Consider the following 22,754-nt stretch of genomic DNA (forward strand, 5'->3'; position numbering starts at 1 on the left):
TGTATATTTTTATTATCATATCTCTAAAAGAAACAATTTGTTATGTAGACTGTTTCATTTGTAATTTTACCCATTCTTGTGCAGTGCTCTCGACTCACCCTACAATATTTTATTTGATTTATTCTCTAAATTATCCCCTTCTTTACACGTCTACATTATACGTTTATATAGTGGCGTTGACACTGGTATGGTTTTATAAAACTAGAAACGTCCTTTGCAGTTTATCATGAACTTCTATTCCCTATAGTAATACAAATGCTTCGGAATCTGTTTGTTGACACTGATATCATCATTATCATATAAACGTAACGTCACGATGGATGATGATGATGATGATGATGATAAATGTTGAATTCCAACATCTTTCTCCGAGTGGAGAATACATCCTCTAAAAAATGACCATGATTACAGACTAAAATAAAATGCTTCATAAAATTACGTAATAAAGTCTACAAACAATGCTTTCATCAATATTGTTTTCAAATTATATGTTCATACGGTGATAGCTATTTTAAATAAAAATAAAGTGTATTAAGAAGTGTGCATTACAATCTAGACCACAACTTACACCGTCTTGTTTACATTCAGTTTCATAAATTTACTAACAACTTCAAGCAATTCTGCTACTTTGGTAGAAAAAGTACAGCCTAATATACTGTATCACATAATAATTATGTAATAACTGACTCAGTTAAAATTTAAACATGGAGAAACTACATTAAATTTCAATGAAAATTGAGATAGGCTACATATAGGCTAATCACAGAATTGTCGCTTTCAATATAGTACTGTAGGCTACATTATGTAAGCGAACACACTATATTATACTGTACCGGTCGGTATTCGCACATTCAAGAGAGAGATTTGCGACAGTTACCGGTAGTTTCTAAAATAAACGTAAGCAGGCATGGAAGTTAGAACTTAGAATTATCTCCTTGAACAAAATAGGCCTACAGTAATTACTGGGTGTTATAAATAATATGAATATTAATATATTTCCAATGTAAAAAAATAATATTTGACATTATTTCATTATAATTATCACTAAAGGAGAATATCCCTCAGGATCACCCTTAATTCAGCCCAGGTAAAGTACGTACGAGTACGTTTAATGTAAAAATATATTTATGAAAGCTACTATACAAAAACTACACATTTTCAGGCTAAAAGACGTCCATCTTTAACATGTTTCTTTACTCAATTCATATAAGCTACTTATACTGTGTGAACCTAATTTTGAATAGACAGACATGAACCATGAAGGTCTCTATGTAAATGAAAAGATCTAGAACATGAAATATAAACAGAATATAGTTTAAAATCTCTTATTATTCTGTACAACGACGATAAATACAGAAACACATGAGATATGAAAGAGAACATCATCTAAAATCTGGCCCACTTATTGATAGTAAATTTACAGACCTTTATTTCCAAAATATTGAATTATCAAATCATATTATCAGAAGCAGTATTGAAATATTTTCTACTACAATTAGTTATCATTCATGTCTATTTATGAAAAGCACAATAGACAAGAAAAAACTGGTAAGCCATGACCTTAATAAGAATATTCATACCAACATTGCTTATGGACTTCAACAATACTGATGTCATTCCGAATGAAGTACTCTTTCGAAAGGATTAAGATATAAAATAAGGTTATCTGAAAAGAACATGACTTTAAACAAAGCAGAAGAAATATGTGTCACTAATGAAATAACTAATATAAATTAGAAAAATGGAGGGAATGTCACTTACGCATAGCCTTGAGACAAAAGATAAAATATCAAGAACTAGGGCTTCTGCACCTTTCTGGAATGTGTCGCAATTAAACATATATTAATCAAATTATTTTTCTAGCACTACAGGTAGTTAATGAAAGACGTCTTCTAAAATTAGGGCAAGAGATAAATGCTTGTCAAAATGTAAAACACAGTAAATTCTCATAGGAAAGAAGTAACAGCAGCTTACCGTATTCCCAGGGATTAGCTGGCTCTAAATATCCTGTCACCAATTGACTCTCCTCCTCCGGAAAAGAAACTTTGCGGGGTTCTCTTCTCTGAGTATTTTCTGAACGGGAACGAAGACAGGGTGCTAATGCTTTCAAGGTCGGTGTAGCTTCCACGGGTTTTGGAAGCATTTTTGATTCTTCACTCATTATGTTTCGCTTTTAGTGAAACATGTATCCTACAGTGCACATGCAGAGTCCAACAAGTAACAGCACGCAACCAACAAAATGTCAAAGTACCCAGCCACTGCACTTCTCAACACTAGTCGCCATATTGATTGAAACATCTGTTTGTTCGCGGAATAATTTTTTGCTTGTAGCATCACGGCAATGAGATGAACTACAACAAAGAGTTATGAATCAATTAGACAACCCAAATAAAAGTAAACAGAATCCCTGGCAGATTGCACTAGCGGTCTGAAAACAGCTGCCATCTAGTTTCTTTCGCCGTATATACGCGCCAATTTTGAATTAATATTCATGAAACGTTTTCTATTTTGATATTCTATTCACATATTGCGCAGAATTTGAAATGATAACCATCTTTAGTATTAAAAAAACATGTTTATCTTTTTCCGAATTTCATTTGTTAACGTTTCTGTATTGTTGGTAAAACGTTCATATTGTAATCATTTTACAAAAAAATAAATAAATAAAAACATATAATGCACAATTCTTTATTATAGCAAATTGCGTGTAAATTGAAAATAATTACTACCTAGTTTGTAGAAACTTATGTAAAAAAAACAAAACACGAAATTTTTTAAAATTTCAGGTAACAGAAACGAACATGGAAATACCTTTTTTTTATGCAAGATGTGGTACTATTGTATCCATCACCTGAAGTTTATTCAACACTTATGTATTAAACTACATTGTTTGATACACCAGTTGCCAACTACAAGATAATTTAGCCTGTAGGTAAATAAATGAAAAAAATAAATACACAGACAAATTAAGAAAGATCCATACATAAAATAAAACATTAAACTAAGAGATCATAAATGATACCTGTACACTTAAGAAACCAAGTAAATAAAATAACACGTGTATTCAAGTAATCAATAAACCAATCAATCAATATTAAAGACTTCGTCTAGGAGCTTCAACCACATTTCTCTTTCTTCTGCTGTTATTTAAATTCTTCATAGTCGTTGCACTTCATTCTACTGAGCATGTCAGCTACATTTTCTTCTCAGTCTTCCTATTTCTTTCTTGCCTAGTATTTTCTCCTCCAGTATTATTAGCTAAATGTGTTACACCTGATTGTATGACCAATGAATTCTATTTTCTTTACCACATGTATCACAGAAATATATATAGAAGCAGTTAATGATAGGCTATAGTACTGAATGTGTCAAGGGTGAAGGAAAGAGAATATGGAGACAGAACAGGTACCTATGTGTCCTACAGCAGAGTGTGTTTGAAGATGATAAATAGTAATTAATAATAAAGGTGTGTTAAAATAAATACATGAATAATAACAACAACAAGAGGGGTGGTGACAAGGTATTTATTAATACAATAGTTTATCAACTTCTTATAAAAGTTATTTTCACTAAAATCACAAAACAAAGGAGTCTAATGACGAGACAAAAAGCAGACTAGACTATGCTACATGAGGGGCATCTGAGACAACCCTGCCAAGCCGAATCTTCGCATCTGGAACAGAAGCACAGAGTGATATCAAAATATGACACAAGTTTTCACATTAAGGCATAAAATATTTCAGTCACTACAAAAATTTGATATGAATAAAATATAATCGAAGTACTAGTCTGCAACATTCTTTCTTACAAAGACTTAAGGCTGGTTCACAATAAACTGGGAACGAGAACCAGAATCAAAACGAGAAGCAGAGGACGTGAATATGAAAATTTTTGATTCACAATAAACTGAGAACGTAGACGACTATGCATATCGATATGCATGTCAATAACGATATGTAAAGTCGATATTACGCATTCTGATGAGATTTGTGTATAATTGACCAATGGCGTTCTCTCATGAGTACAAGGCAGCCAACATAAACACAGGTTAACCAACTTCGAAATTTCAACTGAAACATTTCATTAGTTACGGTACTATAAATATGCCCATGCATCTTTATTATCAGAACCTATTTTAAGTCTACCATAACGTAAAATAATTAGAGAAGAAACATTTGTAATAGAACAACAGTAGTTATTGAATTGAAGCATGAATATGTAGTGTGTAATACAACCAATACAGTAATAAAAATATGATTCGCTTCTGATCAGTGTTCAAAGATGCAGCTATTGAAAGCCACATATTCTCCTTCATTGTCTCATCTTTATACGAGGCACGCCGCTTATCGTAAACGTGAGGATTTTCCTCAACACTCAATGTTAGAATCTCATCAAATAAAACTTGCTCCATGATGCACAGCACAGAACAAAATAATGCATAGGTTATGTCACGGTCTTCTTGCTACAAAATATACGACGACAGAATAGCTTTTAGATGGCAATAGAATGAATCTAGTGGGCTGTGATCGGAAATGTGAACGCCAAAGTTGAAACTTGGCCAACTCTCCGTTCCCGATCCCGGGCTCCGGCAAGCTTTTCATTAATTGTGAATGCTCACATTTAAATGCACACATTTTAACAATTTTACCGTTTTCGTTTTCGTTCCGATTCTAGTTTCTGGTTTATTGTGAACCAGCCTTTAGCCGTTGCACAAGAAAGAAGGTAAATTTACAAAATTTGGAAACAGTACTGTTTAATTAATGATAATGTACAGGGATGAAGTACAATTAAACCTATTTTAAGATTTAATTGTGGCAAGGCTGAAGAGAAAGGATAGTGAGAAGGATGAAAAGAAGAAAAATGAAGAGACAATGGTGGTGAAGAGGAGTAATGTTTTGATCCCGTGACTGCTGCATATATCACTGAGAAAAAGGGAGTGAAGAGAAAAGAATACGAGAAAAAGTGGCGCGAGAAAATTAGAGAAAGAACCTCCATCAGTACTTACAAATAGTGTGTTAAGTAGCTGTGGAGCCCAGTTTCAGCAGCACCTGGTGGCAGCGGTCACAATGTTCATGACTCGCCTGTGCCGTGAAGCGGCGACACCTGCCACACAGATGTGCTGAAGTCTCGGCCACTTCCAAGTGGAACCGCACAGGGCTGTCACTTTCCACCAGCGTCACTGACGACACTTGAAGAATTTCCACCAGCTCGCTCCAGCTGCTGCATTCCTCCTTTTGCAGCATCTGCAGATTATGGATGAAAGACAAGTATAATAATTTCATTCAAATAAATGAAGGCCAGCACATACTATGCAGCTATAGTCCTGCCGCTCTAATTCCCGGCAGCCAATCACGTTGCAGGTCGGCTACATTTAAACGTGTGCGTCTTGTGATTTGCTGATGAAGACATTATACATTTCCTAAGGCTCGATAAATACTTAATATAATCGCCCGCCGTTTTGGCTCTTTCACAGAAAGCACACGAGGACGTTACTTGCCGCACAAATTTTTGCTGAATTACAGTGCGTTTGATTTATTATCATAGGAGCTACGACATGATAATGTTTAACGGTACGGCAAACAGATTCCTCACCTGGTAGCTCGGTAACGAAAGAACAAAAATGGCGAACAATACTACCTACATAGACTTTATAGTCTTCACTTCCTAAGACATAAGCAAAGAGGAGGAGTCACGCCAGAAATAACAGCATGGCGACTATAACATAGAACGTTAATATTTGTGCGATTATATGTTAACCCGCATACCAAAAAAAAATTATAGCCCGCTGAAAGCTGTAAAACTCTGCTACATAGAGCGCATTTGACTCCTGGCTATTTTTACAAAACGTAGCGAAGGTTGGTGCATGCACAGAATACGAATGCGACCACAAAGTCCAGAACTGAGGTCTAGGAAACATTGTAGCGTCATATTCGCATTTCTTTCAAGATGGAAAATTTAATATGAGAGATGAAACGGCTTTCTTGCCTGTGGAGAATGAGCACACAGTTCGTGTTTATCTAAATCTTAAAAACTTGCATCTCTGTTGGCATATTATTCCATGCTGTGGAGTGTGATGCCCAAGTAAATAAACGTCAGTATCAATAAACACGCTTGCAAAGGAAATGAAGTCGATAGGTCCATGTTATAGTTATAACAAAAAAACAGAGAAACAAAAAAAAAAGTCCCGAATAAAAGTTCCAGAAAAAATATAATTTACCATCCATTTTTAACCTATGTCAAATTCAACTCTGATCATCATACAGTAATCCTCGTCTATCATCCTACTTTCCTATGTTCTTCCTCTGCTCTAAATCAATTACATGCTCTCAACAACGACACTCTATCACAGATGGCTTTATGGTTTGAATCTAATGGTTTCTTGCTTAATCAAGAAAACACTATCAACATAACTTTCAGCTTAAACTATCTAATAAATAAGGACAACAGACTCAACTACACAAAATGTCTAGGACTTTTTATAGACTCCAGTTTAACATGGGATAAGCACATCGAATACATATGCACAAAGCTATCAAGAGTTTTATATTTGTTAAAGAAATTAACGACTTGCATTTCTCAAAATTATTTAAGATGTGCCTACTTTTCTTTCTTTCAGTCGATAATCCGATATGCCCTAATTTTCTGGGGAAATGGAACCAAAATTGGAAGCGTCTTGACTTTACAAAAGAAAGCCATTAGAATTTTATGTAAATCAAACTATCTGGAACACTGTCGGCCACTTTTCAGACAATCACGGATTTTAACAATCATAAATTTATATATATATGATCTAGTACTTTACACTCGACAAAATATCGACAATTACTCATTAGTGGCCAACATATATGATCATGAAATTAGAAATAGTGAACAAATTAATATTCCATATTGCAGATTACACAAGAGCAACACAAACTTTTTAATTATGGGGATGAAATTATATAATAAGCTCCCAAGTCAATATTATAAACTACCAATCAATAGCTTCAAAACTAGATTTTACAATTGGTTATTAAATAATCCTTTTATTCTGTTGCTGAGTTTTTCAACACAAATTTATATGAAACTGTATTTTAATAAATAAGTTTAATTGCAATTTAGTTAGTTTTCTTTAATTTAAAAGTTTCAAATTATTTCATGTTTTCATTGTATTATTTAAATTTTACTGTTTCTTTTATTAGTGTTTTTTAAAAATGTATTTATATGGTTTTCAACGTAGCCTACTCTGACGAAGCCTAAAGCTGTATGTCTAATGGCCAAATAAACTGAATTGAATTGAATATCATCAAGGTTAATGAATTTGCTTTACAGATGTCACCAACTCAGAACTAGAATTCTCGACACTTCCTTAAACGTCAGACTGGAGAGGAAGAATATACGTAGAATTAAAACGAAGGTGCAAAAGCAAAACAAAAGCCGAAAAAGAAGAAGTGGTAGAGTAACAAAAAGATGTGATGATAGTGGTGGTAGAGAGGTTAAGAAGACAAAAAGAGAAGGCTGAAATGAGAAGACAAAAAAGAAGTAAACGAGAAAAAAAAAGACAATAATCAACCACACTTAACTTCAGGTGGGGATATGTTCATCAAACCTTGGGTTTATTGAAATTTAAAGCAAGTCTGGCCAATCATACCTTGAGCAAGCGAAACGTCTCTCCAGAAGTAAATATCGTAGCTGCAAGTTGCTGGGAGTTCGTGGTGGGGACCATCTTGTTGATCGCACGCTTCACCTCCAGGGCACAGTTCACAATGGGCTCCACCTCAGGTTGGTGCCACTCTGGCGAGGGCTGAAGCATTCCAGAGCGGAACAGGAGCTCCCCTACAAGCAAAACAGAGAAATATGAAGTACTTAATAAACCAGCCATCGTCCTTGCCATATATCGTGGGAGCAAATACTAACCTTCCTTAGAAGGATGATACATGTAAACTTCTTCTGCAAGATGTGGCAACACAGGTGCAATTGCCCTTGTTATTATCTCCAATATGTGGCTCACTACCAGCTGGCAAGCACGGCGTGATGGGGCATCCACTGCCTCACAGTACAACCTGAAATAAACAGAAAAGTCTAGATGTCTGCTGCCCTCTTACAACCCAACTTACTTATAAATGGCTTTTAAGGAACCCGGAGGTTCATTGCCACCCTCACATAAGCCCACCATCGGTCCCTATCCTCAGGAAGATTAATCCAGTCCCTAGCATCATATCCCACCTCCCTCAAATCCATTTTAATATTATCTTCCCATCTACGTCTCAGCCTCCCCAAAGGTCTTTTTCCCTCCGGCCTCCCAACTAACACTCTATATTCATTTCTGGATTCGCCCATACGTGCTACATGCTGTGCCCATTTCAAACGTCTGGATTTAATGTTCTTGCAAACCAACAGCACTGGCTAATGTTCCCCCACCTCCTTATAGGGACCCGAAGGCTTGCACTGCAGCCTGAGGCTTATTGTGCTTACCACTCCTAGTCTGTGAATGATTGGGTAGCCGAATGGCCACACTCTTGTACAAATACAGCATGACTCACTGTGAACTTAACCTGGGCTATTGTATGATGATGATATGTGAATTAATAATGGCGAAATGAGTCCGAGGTCCAACGCCGAAAGTTACCCAGCAATTCTGCTTCAATTGGTTGAGGGAAAATTCCAACCAGGTAAATTGTCCCAATCAGGATTTGAACCTGGGCCCATTCGTTTCACGGTCAAACGTGCTAACCGTTACTCCACAGCAGTGGACATCAGCTAATGTTAACAGTCTAAGGAAAAACTCCTCAAATCAGTAGATGGTCTCTATCTGTATGGAGATTCTTTTACACAATACATAATTTTGTGAAGCCAAAATTCCAGCTAAGGAGAGGATACATTTCTAGAATCGCTAATTTAGAGATACTGTTCAGAAGTGAAGTTCATTACGAAAAACACACATTGTGCAATGCTCAAAGGTTGACAGTTAAATATTATTTATAACCCGCAAATGTGTGTGTTAGCAGAGAGCAATTACTTTCGAATAACTTTATCATAAAAAAGAAAATGAGAGTATATATTATTTTAATGTACCGAAGTACATATGATATTTCCATGCAGGTATTCTGCGTCATCGTACGATGTAAGAGTAATGGAACGGAGAAAAATTCTCCGGTGTGGCTTAGTGGATAAAGCATCAGCACGTAGAGCTGAAAACCCGGGTTCAAATCCCTGCGCCGGAGAGAATTTTTCTCCGTTCCATTACTCTTTCATCGTATGATGACGCAGAATATTTGCATGGAAATATCATATGTACTTCGGTACATGTTGTTGTTGTTATCTAATGCCGGGCTTTGGCAACGAAGCCATTAGCGTTATACTTCGGTACATTAAAATAATATATATGATATGCGTAAATCACTTCATGATTTAAGACGGCGCTTATTCCGTCGGATCCCGGCCACCTAGTCATTCATAACGAGTGCACCTCAGCACATGTGTGGACTTCAGTCCTACGTTCATAGACATCTATGACGTAGTGCAGAGGGCGGCCACTAGAGGGAACCCAAGAGTTGGAACTTAAATTGTGACGATTCTGTCCGATGCCGGGGTGGGTATCCGGTGTGGCTTAGTGGATAAAGCATCAGCACGTAGAGCTGAAAACCTGGGTTCAAATCCCGGCGCCAGAGAGAATTTTTCTCCGTTCCATTACTCTTTCATCGAAAATGAGAGTGTCATCATTAAGGAGCGGATTCCTATGTAATTAAATATTCTTTTTGTGTGTGATAAAACACAATTAACAAAGTTAAGAATTCCGAACATGAAGTTTCAAGTTTAAAACCCGAATTTTATTTCACATAAAAACACATATTTTCACAAAAAATTATGTAAATACATATTTTCAGGAAATCTATTATAAACACATAAATCTTAGACTTTTTTTACTTAAGTATTTTTTTACAAGAACTTTAAATATTTTAAAACTAAATCAATTATACCACTCAGAAGTACGTTATCTCTTTTAGAAATTCTTGGTTACTTCGTGTTTTTAAGCGCTGTGTGGTGTATCCATGATCCATTTTGGTAATAGTATCGCCACAAGTTCTGAGAACAGCTAGGCAGCATATCAGTGTTATTATATGAGAATAAATTAACATGGACAAGGAGGAGAAATCTTGCAACACATAATTAGGAATGTTTATTGTTGCTGAAGATGATTTCATTCCATGCTTTGTTTGTCAAACACAACAGATAAGAGCTCGGCTATGAACATTATTTAATTTAAACAAATCTCTCGCCTCTCGCTCATGTATATCGAGTATATCTTGTTGTGATTCCCTGTTATCGGGCTTCGTCAATCGATATCCTTCAAGATATACTGAAAGATGGTTATTTAAAAAACGATTTGGCTTTGCTATTAGCAAATTTAAGCTTTTTGTGTGACACCATAAAAAAAACTCGAAACATCCAAAAACCTGTTGTCTGAAACAGGGAGGTGCGTGGCGTGAAAATTAAACTAGACTCGCTACCAGGTTCAGAAGCACAATTACTAAGGGACAAATTCCAGAATGTGTTTGGGAAAAACAGTGGATATAAAAAAATGTGTAAAGTTGCTAAAGTATTGGAGGATGTGCCTGTAGGTGAAATTGACAGTGTATGTGTTTGTGAGATTCTTCTCTTTAAATATGCATGTCTGACGTCCTGTGATGTGGAAAGATCGTTTTCACAGTTTGTTCAGAGATAATCGGCATGCATTTGTGATGGAGAATTTGGAGATGACCTTTGTTGTTCACTGCAATTCTCGGCCAACTACTAGCACTCAAATGTGGTTGGTGAGTACCTAGTAACATTTTTTTTTTCAAGCTAAGTAAGGTATTTTTGTCATATTTAAAATAAATATATATATATATATATTTTTTTATTTTTAGCAAATATTTTCGTACTTTTTAGCACATAAAAAATAAATATATTTAAATTTTTTAGCACATAAAAATCCGCTCCCTAGTCATCATCTTCACAAAGTAGTGATGAATACTTACCAGTAGCCTGTGAAAGTTCTTTGATTTCTGGTGAGCAAATAATGTTGAAATAGTATTGTTCACAGTAGACACTCCATTAAGGAAAGAAGCAATGCCTCTCATTCAATATTATAGAAGGTGTAACAGAAACAATTCACAAATTTAAATTTGACAACACTCCCATATTTTACTAGATGGTAACCATAATAAGAGATGATGCGTACAGCAGCTGGTATGAAGAATTGATCAAGATTATATTGGCAGTTTGCCATGGTAGATCTAAAAACATTTGAAGCATTTTAAAAGAAACACTGATTCAATGAAGACAGCACTATTAGGTGAATGGTTAGTGTGTTGTCAAGCTATTAATTTATGACGTTACTGTAATTCTATTATCTGTACTAATAATAAATCTGTAGCCGAAATTTTTTTGGTAATTTTCGATTTTCCAAAAATAATTGGTCCTAACATATATAATTAACCACCCTGAAACCGAAAATTGCTTTTTTGAAATTTTTGTTTGTATGTCTGTCTGTCTGTCTGGATGTTTGTTACCTTTTCACGCGATAATGGCTGAACCGATTTATATGAAAATTGGAATATAAATTAAGTTCGCTGTAACTTAGATTTTAGGCTATATGGCATTCAAAATACGTTATTTAAAAGGGGGTTATAAGGGGGCCTGAATTAAATAAATCGAAATATCTCGCTTATTATTGATTTTTGTGAAATATGTTAAATAACAAAAGTTTCTTTAAAAATGATTTCCGATAAGTTTTATTCCTTGCAAAATTTTGATAGGACTGATATTTAATGAGATAAATGAGTTTTAAAATTAAAATACTATGCCATCTATGGCGGTGTAATGAAATGAAAACAAATGACGTCTATAAGGGGCCTTGGTCAACAACAATCGAAAGCTATGAAACATAGCCTACAGAGAATGTTTCTGTGTGTGTATGAAGTAATATCGAAAGCTAAATTAACCGATTTGTACAATTAATTATTATTCCACCATTGGAAAGTGTAGTTTCTCTAGATGGACATTATGCTATAATGTTATTACAGTAACTTTCGAGTGCTCTCTGGACCAAAATGATTGCACTTTAATTATTTAAATACAATTTAAATTAAGTAACATATTAAACGATTTATCCTTCTATCAAACACGAATGTTCCCTGGATCAAACGTCTTATTTTAATTATGTAATTACTTTATATTTATTTCTAACAGGTGCAGCGGAGCACACGGTACGGCTGGTAAAGAAATATACTCGTATCAAATTGATATCTCTATCACTATTTCTTCCTATGATACTAAGTGGTAATGTGCTCTTCTAGACTTCAAAGTCCCTATAATGAATAAAGAAATATAATGTCGAAAACAGAATGTTTATATTTGGTTCTGAAATCTAGCTGACAATGATCAGTGTCAAGCATGTGTGTTCCAACAGCCTGATGAAAAACTATTCAAATACAAGGTTTTAAGCAATTGTTTTTGTGTCTTACAGTTAGCATTGGAAGCTACCACACAGTGGAGTTTTCTATTTGATGGTATCTAGTGTTTTATGATACTTAACAACTTTAATTTAGACTGTGACAATGGGTTAAATGTAATGCCAGGTCACCTCTGATGTGAATTTGGCAACATTCTATAATGTAAGAAAACACTCACCTGTCCTTGATGAGATGGCAGTAGAGAGCGGACACTTCATTTGTAACGAAGTTGGTTAGCAGATTGCAGATGCGGTGAAACTGGTATTGCTCATGCATCTTGTTCACCTGTACAGAGACAAACTCTTATGACCCTCCACACGCACATGCAAAGTGATTCATAAGTTATACAGGCACCTCTAGAATCTCCTGTTAAGAAACTGGGATAGTGTGTACTGGATCCAGTCAATTAAGATAAATAGTAAGTAAAGGTACGGTCACACGTCGCTACTTTTGCTGCGCAACTTTTGTACTGCAGCTGCAAAAGTTGTGTGTCGTGTTCACACGTAAGCCAAAAGTAGCACACTGCACGCTACTTTTCGTGCTGCGCAACCCGAGTGCTGCAAAAGTTGCAACTGGAAGTTGCGAATCTGTTCACACGCAAGGTGCTACTTTTGCAGCCGCAGTCATGCTGCAGGTTTCCATCTCCGTGTTGACTTCTCAATATACATTTTGTGGTTATGTTCGAATTATTAAGAAACTCATGCGAAAGCTTACTTATCTGTCCTAACTAGTATTCAGAAATTGGCATTATTTTTACTATAAAGCTTTTAAAAACGCCTATACAGTAGAACCCCGATTACCCGTCACCCTATTAACCAATTGGCGGATTATCCGACTGTCTATATCTCGGGCTTTTTTTTTCTTCAGAAATAAATAACTTATATAAAGTACTGTTTTGTGTGTCATATTAGTAGCACAGTCTAGTATATACAGTCACGAAGCTCAATACGTAGGGAATATGCATCCATAGATAGTTGCTAACCACTAGGATCGCTACTACCGCCTCATTACAGACAATACGAAATAGTACCGACACAGTCTATTGTTCCTAGTACCCTCACAACTCGAACTTCGTGACTGTATATACTAGACTAACTAGACTATGTTAGTAGGTTCTACATATTATGTTTTTGGTATAGTGTTTTATTACAAGCCTTTATCGTTACACAGCATTGTCTATTGTTCGAATTGCCATTCTATAATATAACTTGTATATAAAATGTCTTCCACAGGTGTTAACAAAAAATGTGTTGTGCTAAATATCGAAAAAAAAAATGGAGATAATTGAATGGTTCGAGAAAGAAAAAGTGTGGCTCATCTCCCATCAGAATACGAGATTGGAGTTACAACTGCGCGATTTAATAAAAAAACAAGGATAGAGAGTAAAAAAGTATGTAAATCTACAACATGAGATCTCCTTTATTCCTGTCTTGCCTGAGACAGTCATTACAAAGGGCTTCCTTGTCCTTTAAAAACCCGTCTGTTATAACCAGATTTAAATTAGTGAACTTCTGATCCACTACATAGCGAGTTAAATACAAGACCATGGAGGAAATTACGAAACCTTTCATGGTATGGATTATCCGATTTTTTTGATTAACAGTTCAGTCCATCCCCTTCATTACCACGGATAATAGAGGTTCTACTGTATAATTAAATGATAACCAACAGCATATTCACGTAATCAATGTTGGCAACCCTCCTGTTTGAAACTTTGCTACAGAAAATTAAGAAAATGAATTATATCGTCAGCAAATACACTCAGACTGTGTTGTGCATTTAGTAACTGTACCAAATAATTTTTTTTCATCACATCTAACATTAAAATACATCCAAACAATAAAAGTATCATTGGCACATTTGGGTGGCAACATTGGTCGCAACCGCAGCAAAAGTTTCAACAAAACCGATATCAAAAATGCGGCGGCTGCAACCCTGAGAACCCTGTTCACACGTCGCTGCTTTTAAGCTGCGCGCAGCATGGAAAAGTAGCGAGCAGCAGGTTCGGCAGCCGCTACTTTTCGGGTTGCACCATTGTTCACATGTCGCAGTACGAGAGTTGCGCAATTTTTTGAACTGCAGCGCTGCAAAAGTAACGACATGTGACCTTACCTTAACTGGGAGATTACAAGTTATAGTTCAAACTTTCACCTATTTAGGCTCAGTTGTAAATGCCAAAAGAAACAAAAAATAAATTTCTCAGGAAATAATTGCCAATATACGTTGTTAAGGAAATAGTTCAAATCAAATTCGCTGATATGTACTAAAGAAATTCTAAAACATTAATAAGACCAGTTCTAATAAACAGATGTGAAATTTTGGTCCTGACAAGCGCAGGAGACAATAATACTAGATATTTGAAAGAAAAATACTGAGAACCATATTTCAATCAGTTAATGTAAGTAGAAAGTATTGAATTAAGTAAAACAAAGAGCTCTGTGAACTGTATGAGAAGTCGGATATAATAGCTTACATAAAAGTATAACAAAGAAATGGATTGGCCTTAGCAATGCACTTCTATTGTCATTTCAGTACTCTTTACAACTACTAAAAATTAATCTTCAAATTATTTTATAATTTTGAAATTCTTCGTAGTGGAATAGATTATGTACGCAATAACACAAAACAACTCTTTTTTTCACTTGTGAGATTTTTAAGTGGAAAGCTATGAATATCAAGGAACAATAATCCATAAAACAGGTAAGTTGCAAGGAGAAGTGAGCAAGCAAACACAAAAGGCCACTTATGCCTACTATGCTCAGAGTCATTGCTTATTCGGTAAAGAAGAGGTGGTTAAAAAGATCAAGACCCGTGAGTACCAGGCAGTTTTGGAGCTAATACTACTATATCGCTATACAGTGAAACCTCTCCTTACGGACACCTCCAAGATACGGACACTCCTAATATACGGACAGATTTTTATGTCCCAACTGAAATAATATAGAAATAAATTAAATCTAAATTTATCTAAATTTAAATAAATATGTAGTCTACTAGTCATTAAAACTTAACTGAAGAATATTGCTGGAGAACCTTTTAAGTGTAGTGTAAATATTCGTAATTTAAATACGTATTGTATTGATTAAGGCTGGTTGAGTGGAAGAGAAGGCCTTATGGCCTTAACTCTGTCAGCGAAAATAAAACATTATTATTATTATTATTATTATTATTATTATGATAAATTTAACTCTCGTTTACGGACACTCCCAGACACGGACACGGATAGCTGTTTCACAGTCCTAAAGCTTGCTTTACCTCCTGACTGCGGACAGAACTGGATTTCAAGACCTAATGTGTTACAAAATGGAAAATTTAGTTTTGAGAACTGTACAGAAATTCCTTAACATGAAAGATGACAATAAGGATCTCATAGGCTACCACTAGCCCAGCCGGGTACCCCTTGTTAGCTGGAAGCAGGTGGATAAACAAAATCATAAAATTTAACCTGTCTGATGGGTCCAAGGTTTCCGCGATCGTGAAATTGTATTCGACACATGATGGGGTTAGTAGGATTATTCTCTTCACTTCAATCAGTTGTTCTGTTTCGAGAGACATGGCACCTGAATGTAAAGATTAAGTTGAAAACTATAAATTACAGCACTGCATAACTGTAGACCTAAAATAAAATTGCATGGCACAGTACTGTATTTTCCTTTTTCGGTCTTATCTACTGTAGTTCAAAGTTGCAAAGAATTTACTGTAGTGCAGTATACTGTATTTAGAATTAAACTACAGTAATACAGTTCAATTAGAGCGTGAAGGGATACATAATGCATATAATAAATGTACTGTTAGATTGGGGAGCCTCCCTCCCAATAAAGGACAGCTCCCAGTTGCGGACAGATTGTTACATCCCTTTCATGTCCGTAAATGAGAGGTTTCACTGTATACTATAAATATATAGCAAGAGCTGGATAGCGATGAAAAGCGATATAAGTAAAGTTAATGCAGTGCAAATGAAGTGCCTAAGAAGAATAGTAGGGAAAACACGAAGGGATAGGGTAAGAAATGAGAGGATATGGGATGATTTACATCTGACATCCATAAGCAAGAGGATGGAAGACCGATAACTTATTTAGTTTGGACATATTATACGGATGGAGAAGCACCACAAACTACGCCAATTCTTGGAGGCTAGGCCGCAAGGGAAGTGACCTATAGGCAGACCAAGGACCACATGGGAGGAGGTGATGAAGCAGGTGACGGCAAGCTGGACGAAAACATTGTATCAGCTCCGCAGCCTAGCCAGAGATAGGGACAAATTCAAGACGTGGGTCCGAGGCAATCTCCTAACATTGCGATAGCAGCACAATTAGGGAAGAAGAAAAAGAAGAAGAAGAAGAAGAAAAAGATTTTTAAGCGCGCCTAATGGTTTGTTTAAAAAACCCCTCATGGGTGCAAAAATGAGTCACTTTGAATCCTTGTTATATAAATAACTATTAACTGCAATAGCTGAGGGAAGAAGAGCAAAAGAAAGATCTATGCAAATCAAGCTTTCAGGTATAACTCCCTGTAAAGTTGATTTGAATAATTTCGAGGGAAAAATTGTTCTGGGGCCGGGTATCGAACCCGGGACCTTTGGTTAAACATACCAACGCTCTCCCAACTGAGCTACCCAGGAACTCTACCAGACACCGATCCAATTTTTCCCTCTATATCCACAGAATACATGCATAATATACGTCACTGTTCGTTAACAGAAAACACAACTTAAGTCACACAGAGTTAATGTGCACTCAATGTTGGTTGCTTGACGGTTGTCAGCCCACTTTGAGGTCTGTGGATATAGAGGGAAAAATTGGATCGGTGTCTGGTAGAGTCCCCGGGTAGCTCAGTTGGGAGAGCGTTGGTACGTTTAACCAAAGGTCCCGGGTTCGATACCCGGCCCCGGAACAATTTTTCCCTCGAAATTATTCACAAAGATCTATGTTCACATGGAAAGATGGAATAATAAAGAAACAAAACTTTTGAGTAAATCCAATTGTAAATCATTAGCAAAAGACAGAGAAGCTGGCAGGAGCTTCAGAGAAAGACTATGACCACAACAGGCTGTGATGGATGGGTGACAGCGAAAACGACAAATCATATAAACATATACTGAGGTCGAGGAATTCCTTGTGTAATACAACAAGAGAGTACAAGCTTGCCTCCTGATGCACATCCAAGAGCAGGTGCAGGAGGTAGTGGTCCAGCAAGTAGAGGCCGCCGATCGGCACTTCAGCATCACGTGGGAAGTCGTGCAGGGCACCCAGCAGAAAGCGCAGCACAATGCGCAGCTTGTGAACAGCCTCTGCACTTGCCTCCAGCACGTTCTGACTCACAGGAACGCTTGAGTGCTGTGTTGCATGACATGCAACCCACCACCTGCATAATGATTACCATGTCATGATATCATTGTTGTAATTTACAATTCATATTGATTTTTCACATAAGCCGATTAACATGTATACTATAATAGAATACAAATAAATTGATTAATTAAAGGAAGAAAATTTCATCTAAATAAGAGGACTCGGGGAAGGATGCAAGAATACTTGTGGCATTACCGCACTGAATGGCGATACCAATGCGCTGACGTAGATATTGACTGCTTCGAGGGTCCCCAGAAAGCTGCACTGAACTTCTGCCTATGGTGGAGATGAAAGCTTTGGCTTCACTACACCATGATCCAAACGTTTCAACAGCAAAGGGACAAAAATATAATTATCTGCAAGATGTTTATATTTATGGTGTTTACTGACAGCGGCAGATCCTGGTGTCTTAGAGGTTGAAGGGGCCAGTGTATCCACACATGTGGAATCCCAAATTAAGGATTTGCCTACACGCCATGGGACTAGAGTCAGATCATCGGGCCTCTTGCCATCTGAATGGCTGATCCCGGAATTCTCAACCAAATAATAACAGGCATTTCCCATATTTATTCTGCGTTTAATTTCCTCCGAAGTATCATTTATATTTGTTACTGTTGCTCCAAGATATTTGAATTTTTCCACCCCTTCGAAGGATAAATCTCCAATTTTTATATTTCCATTTCGTACAATATTCTCGTCACGAGACATAATCATATACTTTGTCTTTTCGGGATTTACTTCCAAACCGATCACTTTATTTGCTTCAAGTAAAATTTCCGTGTTTTCCCTAATCGTTTGTGGATTTTCTCCTAACATATTCACGTCATCTGCATAGACAAGAAGCTGATGTAACCCGTTCAATTCCAAACCCTGCCTGTTATCCTGAACTTTCCTAATGGCATATTCTAAAGCGAAGTTAAAAAGTAAAGGTGATAGTGCATCTCCCTGCTTTAGCCCGCAGTGAATTGGAAAAGCATCAGATAGAAACTGACCTATACGGACTCTGCTGTATGTTTCACTGAGACACATTTTAATTAATCGAACTAGGAATACCAAATTCAATAAGAATATCATATAATACTTCCCTCTTAACCGAGTCATATGCCTTTTTGAAATCTATGAATAACTGATGTACTGTACCCTTATACTCCCATTTTTTCTCCATTATCTCTCGAATACAAAAAATCTGATCAATTGCCTTTAACATAGTAATAATAATAATAATAATAATAATAATAATAATAATAATAATAATAATAATAATAATAATGACGGTCGTGATTGAGATGATGATGCTGGTGCTGATAATGATGACGAAAATGGTGGTAGCCCTTACAAACTAGTCATGCAGAATTGTGTTACTTTATCCAAAAATCTATTTACTCGTCAGAACATAGTTGAATTATTAGCATGCCAGTTACAGTAATAACATCACTTCAAATTAAAACAAGGTTTCCATTTAGTTTCTTTTATGTCAGTACCCCTATACCTGAGTGTGTCAACCCCATACACGGGTTCACGTTTCCTGTCTTTACCACCACAGGTGATGGTCAAGGGGTCGACCACATTCCCAAGTGACTTGGACATCTTGCGACCTTCTGCATCAACAGCAAATCCATGAACAAACACAGCCCTGCAGGCAAACAGAACACGAGTAGCAGACACTGTCATAGAACTCTACCTCAAAAATAGAGAAAATGAAGATACGAAAAAAAAAATTTAAAAAAAAAACACACGCACGCACGAACACACACACATACACACACACACACACGAGACAGCCTTTTTTTCAGGGTAAGTCTCGAATGTTATTACTGCTCGCCAGTGTGTTCCAAGACTAATCCGAAATTTATTTATTTATTTATTTATTCGAATGACAGGTACATAGATAACTTATCTTTGACCTAAACACAACCTCAAGATTAAAAGAATTAACTTGATACAACTTAAAATTAAATCTAATAAAGGAACTAAATAAAATGCTTAAAGAACTAAGAACTAAACAGAGGCATGAGGCTTCTCGCTTCCCAGTATCTGGCACGCTGTCTGTGATTTTAGAGCTGGGCAGCATTGGAGATGACCCTATTCATCGCTTCTTGAAAGTCACAAATGGTACAGGTTGGATGTTGATAAATACTGAAACGGTGGAGATGCTGCGCCAAGCAGTCTACCTGTAGGGTGCGATGTAGGTCTACCTTCTCGTGGTGCACCCTGGACACTTACTAGCGACAAAAAGATCTACAAAATGACACACAACCTCACATCAAATCGTTCTTTTAAGAATGGACTGATCCGAAATAAAATATAGCAATTTGTTGCAGAGAAAGGATGGAGACAGAAGAAGAGAGACCAAAGGATGGAATGAGAGAGAGAGAGAGAGAGAGAGAGCGTGAGAAAGTCAGAACATGTGAGGAAAAGAGCATATTCAGTCCTTGTTTTTTTAGTTGGTTATTTAACGACGCTGTATCAACTATTAGATTATTTAGCGTCGATGAGATTGGTGATAGCAAGATGATATTTAGTGAGATGAGGCCGAGGATTCTCCATAGATTACCTGTCATTCATCTTACGGTTGAGGAAAATCTCGAAAATAAACCCAACCAAGTAATCAGCCAATGCAGGGATCGAACCCGCGCCCGAACGCAACTTCAGACCTTCAGGCAAGCGCCTTAACCGACTGAGCCACGCCGGGGTTTCCCTTTCTCTAGGAAAATAAATTGCATAATGAGAAATCTATTAAATAAAGCCAGCAGTTTTACTTCATCTGATTTAAGTCATGTTCAAGATTTTTTCCACTATCCATCAAATCTGAACACAAGCTTGGTTACAGCAACATGGTAACCACAACATCACCAATGATGTTCTACTACTGTATTTGTATATATTTATACATTCTTGCCTGTATGGAGCATGACTTCTCAGAGCAACAGAAGTCATAAGCGATGACTGGAACCAGCCGGTGAATTGGTCGAGACCCTCCAGATAGAGATCTGCAACCTTCTCGCCACTCAGGACAGAAGACCACGAGATACCGCTGTCGAACCAGATGTCCAGGATGTCCTGCAAACACAACCAAGTCAGTGGCTGGGCACACGGGCATGTGCTGTACTCAACCAGCAACTGACGACCCCACATACTTGCCCTTTTTCCACCTCATCTAGGGACACATTCAGTTCTGTCAATGTTTCCTGTGGTGCCAGTCTCTCCAGGGGGAGTGTCCACCAGAAATCTGTGCCATGCTCTTCCATTAAGTCACATAGATGATTAATGAATGACCTACAGAAACAAGCCAGTTTTCAGACACAGTAGAGCTTTGAATTGTCGATAAATCATTTAAGGGGGGATGTCATGAATTTGATGTCAAAAATCGATTTTTTGGAAATATGTTTTTCTTAATCTACATAATGCAATTTACATTGTGAATATATTTTATATTTGTAGAAGGCCTGGAAGTATATTAAAAACGTCTAAATGTTAAACTTTACACCTGCCACAACACCCCCTTTTTTGACGTTCCAGTGCATTTCTCTGGAATATACATTTTTTGCAGAATCTAAAGCCTTTTCTCAAAAACTATAAATTCCAGTGCAATGACTTTTTTTAACTTACTTACTTACAAATGGCTTTTAAGGAACCCGAAGGTTCATTGCCGCCCTCACATAAGCCCGCCATCGGTCCCTATCCTGTGCAAGATTAATCCACTCTCTATCATCATATCCCACCTCCCTCAAATCCATTTTAATATTATCCTCCCATCTACGTCTCGGCCTCCCTAAAGGTCTTTTTCCCTCCGGTCTCCCAACTAACACTCTATATGCATTTCTGGATTCGCCCATGCCCTGCCCATATCAAACGTCTGGATTTAATGTTCCTAATTATGTCAGGTGAAGAACACAATGCGTGCAGTTCTGTGTTGTGTAACTTTCTCCATTCTCCTGTAACTTCATCCCGCTTAGCCCCAAATATTTTCCTAAGCACCTTATTCTCAAACACCCTTAACCTATGTTCCTCTCTCAGAGTGAGAGTCCAAGTTTCACAATCATACAGAACAACCGATTTTTTTAACAGTTGTTCATTATATATTGCTGAACATTTGGAACTACAATCATGATAATTCATTACTTACATTTTTATTTATAGGGTATTACATGAAGAAAAAATGTATTACTTTTGCAATGCTAAGTTCAAAATTTTACACATAAAAAACTAATATGCATATGGTATTTATTATAGTTCAGTAATCTTATAGCAGTGTTAGCTCATACAGTAAAAATTTCAAATGAACTGCATAATTAGAATTCATGTTATGGCTTTCATACAAAAGGACATAACTGTTATATGTTTTATAATATATTTATGCATGTCTTACTTTTAGGTATTCCATTATATTTTTTTCCATTGAATACAGTTCTTTCGGGTTCGAATCCCGGTCGGGGCAAGTTACCTGGTTGAGGTTTTTTCCGGGGTTTTCCCTCAACCCAATACGAGCAAATGCTGGGTAACTTTCGGTGCTGGACCCCGGACTCATTTCACCGGCATTATCACCTTCATTTCATTCAGACGCTAAATAACCTAGATGTTGATACAGCGTCGTAAAATAACCCAATAATAATAATAATAATAATAATAATAATAATAATAATAATACAGTTCTTTATCTTTATGCACACAAAATTTCATGCCTTTAACTTAAAAACTATGGTTGTAATGATTTTTTAAAGAAAAACTTGTATTTACAATGACATGCTACCCTAAACACAAATTATAAGAGACAATTCGCTCCGAAAATAAAACCTATGAACATCTCTCCTTAAGGTTATAACTTCGAACAATATTATACATTAGAAAATACATTATAATCCAGCTGGAAGATCATTAGATCGTCCTAAGAAAACTTTGTGCTGTTATCATAACAAGCCAAAAGATT

General features: G+C 36.5%; 2 protein-coding genes across 3 annotated transcripts in view; both read right to left on the reverse strand.

The window, feature by feature from the left end:
• LOC138698578 (uncharacterized) overlaps nt 1-2,337 on the reverse strand; it is a 215,211-nt gene extending 212,874 nt beyond the window's left edge. For both annotated transcript variants that reach the window (XM_069824602.1, XM_069824603.1), the window contains exon 1: nt 1,975-2,337. In XM_069824602.1, the coding sequence (XP_069680703.1) occupies nt 1,975-2,161 (187 nt within the window). In that variant the 5' untranslated portion in view covers nt 2,162-2,337. The remainder of the gene's footprint in view (nt 1-1,974) is intronic.
• Nucleotides 2,338-3,509: 1,172 nt separating this feature from the next.
• The window catches only part of IleRS-m (Isoleucyl-tRNA synthetase, mitochondrial), a 30,229-nt gene continuing 10,984 nt past the window's right edge, over nt 3,510-22,754 (reverse strand). Inside the window, exons 10-18 of the mRNA XM_069824606.1 lie at nt 20,965-21,103; nt 20,727-20,887; nt 19,317-19,460; nt 17,624-17,840; nt 12,655-12,761; nt 7,897-8,042; nt 7,631-7,815; nt 5,006-5,243; nt 3,510-3,673 (exon numbers count right to left, since the gene is read on the reverse strand). Coding sequence (XP_069680707.1) covers nt 5,016-5,243; nt 7,631-7,815; nt 7,897-8,042; nt 12,655-12,761; nt 17,624-17,840; nt 19,317-19,460; nt 20,727-20,887; nt 20,965-21,103 — 1,327 coding nt within the window. The 3' untranslated portion in view covers nt 3,510-3,673; nt 5,006-5,015. The remainder of the gene's footprint in view (nt 3,674-5,005; nt 5,244-7,630; nt 7,816-7,896; nt 8,043-12,654; nt 12,762-17,623; nt 17,841-19,316; nt 19,461-20,726; nt 20,888-20,964; nt 21,104-22,754) is intronic.

The sequence above is a fragment of the Periplaneta americana genome, chromosome 4 (genome assembly GCF_040183065.1).
Source record: "Periplaneta americana isolate PAMFEO1 chromosome 4, P.americana_PAMFEO1_priV1, whole genome shotgun sequence".
Classification (NCBI taxonomy): Eukaryota; Metazoa; Arthropoda; class Insecta; order Blattodea; family Blattidae; genus Periplaneta; species Periplaneta americana.